The sequence below is a fragment of the Oncorhynchus mykiss genome, chromosome 29 (assembly GCF_057628025.1).
Source record: "Oncorhynchus mykiss isolate SJ-2025 chromosome 29, ASM5762802v1, whole genome shotgun sequence".
Classification (NCBI taxonomy): domain Eukaryota; kingdom Metazoa; phylum Chordata; class Actinopteri; order Salmoniformes; family Salmonidae; genus Oncorhynchus; species Oncorhynchus mykiss.
Genome location: NC_143050.1, coordinates 45,345,086 through 45,351,085, shown reverse-complemented (window position 1 = coordinate 45,351,085; position 6,000 = coordinate 45,345,086). Strand labels below are relative to the sequence as shown.

The window sequence follows — 6,000 nt, the reverse complement described above, 5'->3', positions numbered from 1 at the left end:
TACATTGTATTTCTGATCAATTTGACGTTATTTTAATAGACAACATTTTTTCCCTTCTTTCAAAACAAGGACATATCTAAGTGACCCAAAACTTTTGAACGGTAGTGTACGTCGTAACTTTAATTCGTAGGTTAGGTTGTAGCAACCTTGTGATGTGTATAAGGAACATTTTAGTATCATGTCGTAGCCTAAACCTATCGATGCTATATTGATCTGGGTGAATGGAACATGAATGACAGCCATCCCAATATGCTGTAATAGAAATAAGGTCGTGCTCATTAAAAATGAATCGCCCTCCCTCATCTTAAAGGGCACCGACCGCCACTGATGTCACATCATTCATTGTGGGACATCCATTCTTTTATGGCTACAGTATGTGTCTCTCTCTGTAACAGTCATCAGCATTTCCCTGGGTGAGCACAAAACAACTTGCTGCCACACTTTTTAAACAATGTCTCGTGTTTTAATGCAACGGTTTAGAAATAAAGATACATGGGGACAACCACTTTGGGCACTCTCATATTTACGCACAGCTCCCCAATAGGGCATCCCCTCAAACTTGGGCTCTGATCTGGCGTTTGCCAATGACTTGAAGTTTACTGTATGTATCAGTACAAGACCTGTTCAAACTGCAGCAAAAGGTGAGCATTCCTCGACTACTATGGTTTCCCATATAAGGTTGTGGAAGTCAACCCTATCATGCACACAGAGATCAAATGCTTGCCGGAGTACCAAAGGATGTCCATCCATATGGAGGACTTCCAAACTTTAAGCAAAATGCTATTTTAAAATATTTTTTAGAAAATAAATTTTTTTTCAATTTAGTTTAATAAAACCTTCCCCCTCTTCCTTCTCTTGCCTGTTTATCAGCAACTGAACAACTCCTCTGTCATCATCAGTGCAAAGACATGCATGGTTGACAACTAGGCTAAATATATGTCATTTAATCAGACGAGGGTACAAAACATTAACACCTACCTAATATTAGTATGAAAAAGGACAAAAATGCATGCAGTCACTACTGTAAATCGCTCTGGATAAGAGCGTCTGGTAAATGACAAAAATTTAAATGTTAATAAATTATCAAACATTTCTAAAAACCTGTTTTTGCTTTGTCATTATGGGGAATTGTGTGTAGATTGTTGAGGAACAAGCCCTGAAACACTGAGTGGTGTGGTGCAGAGCCATTTACTGGATGCATTTGACAGCTCCCAGAAGTATGAATGCCATGACTTCTGTGGAGGCCGCATTGCAGTCATTGGCTTGACCATGCAGAGCCTTTTACCCAGAAAGACTCACAGCTGTAATCACTGCCAAAGGTGATTCTAACATCTATTGACTCAGGGGGTTGAACACTTACCTAACCAAGATAGTGTTTCATTTTCCATAATTATTTATTTTATTGAATTTCTTTTCACTTTGCTTGGACATTCGTATTTTGTGTAGATCGTTGACAAAAAACATTTCAATAAAATCCATTTTAATCCCACTTTGAAACAACAAAATGTGGGAAAAGTCAAGGGGTGTGAATACTTTCTGAAAGCACGGAACATAATATAGCCCTAATTTCACTATTTTTCTGAATACATAGCTCTTATGAAGACTTAGAAGAGTGATGTCAAGTAAGGGTTACCTACATTTTACTCAGATGCCCCACATTTACAACTGAATCATCTCCTTTTTATGAACTTACTGTACAGTATGTGATATGTTCATTAAGTGCTAAAGAGCTGATGGTGCAGCCTGAAAGACCTACACAAATCAACCAAGACCCAACCTCCCTTTGGTGCTATGTAACTCTACCCATTTATTGAATATTAGAGAATCCAACATCAGCAGAATTCTTATGAAGTGAGGTTCTAACAACAATAATATGTTTTCCATTTCTACAGGCCTTTCCCCAATTCAGCCTCCCATTTGGAAATAACCTCCCACCATAATTGTAAAATAACAATATAAATATGGTTGAATGAGGCATACAGTGCATTCGGAAAGTATTCAGACCCCAAGACCCCCCCCCCCCCCAAAAACAACAAAAAAAATCTTTACAGCCTTATTCTAAAATGGATTCAATTGTTTTGTTCCACCTCATCAAACTACACACAATACCTTATAGAGACAGGTGTGTGCCTTTCCAAATCATATCCAGTCAATTGAATTTACCACAGGTGGACTCCAATCAAGTTGAAGAAACATCTCAAGGACGATCGATGGAAACAGGATGCACCTGAGCTCAATTTGGAGTCTCATAGCAAAGGGGCTGAATACTTATGTACTTATGTAAATAAGGTATTTAATTTTTTTATGTTAAATAAATTTGCAACAATTTCTAAAAACCTGTGTTTGCTTTGTCATTATGGGGTAGTGTGTGTCAATTGATGAGGGGAAAAAATGATTTAATACATTTTAGAATAAGGCTGTAACGTAACAAAATGTGGAAAAATTACAGGGGTATGAATACTTTCCTAATGCACTATACAAACATACAAAATCACATCAAAAATAATTAAGACAATGTACATGGAAAAGCAAAGATCAATTCATTCTATATCTAATGGCCCAGAGGGCCAAACCTGTGGTTTGCATTGAAGAGGGCAGTCCTGATCAGCGCAGATGAAGGATATCAAGGATCTGGAAGGATTCTGTATTTAGGATGGGGATAAGATCCCTCCCATTGTGTTCTCCAACTCATAAAACATTTTAGAAAAAGTCTCTGCGCCGTTATCCTCGCAAGGTATTGAAAACAGGGGTGTCAATCTTGACCCCTACCTTTGAGAAAAAAAGTATTACTTGTTAAACAATATCTATTTCTCTGAGTAATTGTGTTGGTATAAAATATAATTTCCCTTTTTTTTAATAAAATATAGCTCAATATTTTTATTTATTTTACAGTCATTTATGCTCATCTTTATCAAGGGTGTCAATAATTTCCGACCCCACTGATTGTTACAATACAGCATGAATTCTTGAATTAATGTTGCGTAAAAATCTGAGGTCAGCATTTTATGAACTAATCTTCACATTTGATTTTAGCTTTTGTTGACCAAGTATACCACTGTATCACTCGACTACCTTACCAAATCATGTGCAAATGTTAGGCTAAATATTTCTTACATGGCAACTAAATGTTCAGAAATGAGATACAGGCTTTCCTAAATGTGTCAAATCTAAATATATGATGCTAAGACTTTATGGTTGTATCCATATACATGAAAGACACAAAGTTAAAATCATCCACCTTCAGATTTTCCTTAACATTTAAGAACATGGGCATATTTTTGTTGAGATTCCAAAAACCCTAACAGTATAGTCCTTCCTGATTTGTTTCTCATCATTCAGCTTCTTTGTGGGTTATATATATATATATATATATTACCTTTATTTAACTAAGTCAGTTAAAGTCAGTTAAGAACAAATTCTTATTTTCAATGATGGCCTAGGAACAGTGGGTTAACTGCCTGTTCAGGGGCAGAACGACAGATTTGTACCTTGTCAGCTCGGGGGTTTGAACTTGCATATATGTAAGGAATGGGGAACAAAGCCTAGATTTACAGATGAAATCATAGGAATGTTTATAATCATATAAATAAAAAAACTGACAAACAATGACGGGACAGATGGCAACTCCAAATAAGTACAACAAAAAACAAAAAGTCCTTCCCCATGCCACAGGATCTAGGAAAACTTCTACTGGGGTCATTGTCACGGCTACAAACTTCCACGGTTACGCTCTCGATCAGTGTGGGATAGAGATGCATCCACAGACATGGCAACTTCACTGCTCAATAACAACTGTCCACAGATCAGTGCTGTCTGGGATAAAACTAGTTGACTGTCCACACCTCATGGCGTCATCCATTTGAAATTTCTGCATCAGAAAATGGGAAAAATACCATAACAACCTCCAAATTCTGCTTATCATGTGCAACACAAATAACACACACACGCGGGAGCGCGCACACACACACACCAAGTCGGTGCACCACATCTCAACTTCCTAATAGCGTCACATAACAAGGCTCTGTCCAGTAACTTGATGCAGACAGTTGACACTTGTGGTGAGAAGATAGTGAAGGGTTCCTATGAAGTTCTGCCTTTTTGTTCGTCTAGCGGTATTGCTCCCCTGACGTCGTCCTCCGTTGGCCGTTGTCCTCCGTTGGCCGTTGTCCTCCGTTGGCCGTTGTCCTCCGTTGGCCGTTGTCCTCCGTTGGCCGTTGTCCTCCGTTGGCCGTTGTCCTCCATTGGCCGTTGTCCTCCGTTGGCCGTTGTCTACCTCGTCGTTTCCATGGGGTCTTCTTTGAAGTTCTCACACTGCTCCATCACCTTCCTGAAAGAGAGAGAGGGAGGCTTAAGCATTTTCATTTCATTCACCAGGGTTGGGCTCCATTCTATTCAAATTCAAGTTAATACATACATTAAGGGGGATTATGGCAGTCCTCAATTTATGAACAAAATGTCAACTCATTGCTTGAAATGAAAGTAAATGCAATGCAATAGACCCCAAATTGATCAACAACCACTCCATAAATATCGCATTGGTTCTAAAAGTTTGATGGGTTAATAGGTGAGTTCATACCGCGCCATGTCCTTGGTCTCTTCATGTGATGTCTGGAGCTCCAGCACCTTCTCCAGGAGAACAATCCCTCCTTCTTTTATCAGCAGAGGGCAGTACTTACTCGCTGAGGGAAGAGAGGAAGAAAATGAGTGAGAAAAAAAATTCTCGAAAGCAGACATATTTCCCCGATGAGTGACAAAGTGTGGGCACTGGGCTGTATTCTCTTAAAATAAATACTCCAAAAGTCAATCCACACTTATTTTATTAATAATATAACAATATAAAGAAAGAACTGACCCCAGGCTAGAGGTCTCTCAAATTGATACAGTGAGGCAAAGATGGATCCCACCACTGACACCAATAAGCAAGTTTACCCAGCAACTTGCTTAGTGGTGTCAGAAGTGGGATCAGTCTTTGTATCAATACTCACGGTAGACTGACACCAGGTTGAAGAGTGCCCACGTGGCCCAGTGCTGACTGACTGGGGCGATGCTCTGAGACAGCAGGCGCAAGATGGGTTCAAAGGATCTGAACAGAAAAAAGGGAGGGAGAAAGCCAGGTAAGTGTTCATTCAGAAAAATAATTCAGAAAAATGAAATCCACTCGCACATCTTGTAGTTGGAATCAGGGTGATATTTGTAACCTTAACAGCGGCGGCTTGCCTATACAGGCATTTTATAGAGATTGTGATCAAGAAAGTAACTGTATTAAAAATACATAGGGCCTTCAAAAAGTGTTCATACCTCTTGACTTATTCCTCATTTTCATGTTACATCCTAAAATCAAAATGGATTAAGTTTAATTTTCTATAATGGAAAAATTGATTAAATATAATATCTATTTACATAAGTATTCACACCCCTGAGTCAACACTTTGTAGACATGCCTGGAGGAAACCTGGCACCATCCCTACGGTGAAGCATGGTGGTGGCAGCATCATCATGCTGCGGGGATGTTTTTCAGCAAGGACTGGCAGACTTGTCAGGATTGAGGGAAAGATGAACAGAGAAAAGTAGAGTGAGATCCTTAATGGAAAGGACCTCAGATGGCGTCGGTCTAAGTTTCAACTTCCAACAGGCTTCGGGACACGTCTCTAAATGTCCTTGAGTGGCCCAGCCTTAGCCCAGACCTGAAACCGATCGAAAAGAACGACCTGAAAATAGCTGTGCACCGACGCTCCCTACCCAACCTAACAGAGCTTGAGAGGATCTTCAGAGAATAATGGGAGAAACTCCCCAAATAAAGGTGTAACAAGCTTGTAGCTTCATACCCAAGGCTAAAGAAATTTGGCTTGACCCCTAAGAGCCTCACAAACTTTTACAGATGCACAATTGAGAGCATCCTGTTGGGCTGTATCACCGCCTGGTACGGCAACTGCACTGCCCGCAACCGCAAGGCTCTCCAGAGGCTAGTGTGGTCTGCCCAACGCATCACCAGGAGCACAC

At 39.9% G+C, this 6,000-nt stretch overlaps 1 protein-coding gene across 2 annotated transcripts in view; it reads right to left on the bottom strand.

The window, feature by feature from the left end:
- Positions 1-1,787: 1,787 nt before the first annotated feature.
- The window catches only part of LOC110509521 (protein zer-1 homolog), a 51,637-nt gene continuing 47,424 nt past the window's right edge, over positions 1,788-6,000 (bottom strand). For both annotated transcript variants that reach the window (XM_021590437.3, XM_021590436.3), the window contains exons 14-16: positions 4,986-5,083; positions 4,577-4,679; positions 1,788-4,327 (exon numbers count right to left, since the gene is read on the bottom strand). In XM_021590437.3, coding sequence (XP_021446112.3) covers positions 4,270-4,327; positions 4,577-4,679; positions 4,986-5,083 — 259 coding nt within the window. In that variant the 3' untranslated portion in view covers positions 1,788-4,269. The remainder of the gene's footprint in view (positions 4,328-4,576; positions 4,680-4,985; positions 5,084-6,000) is intronic.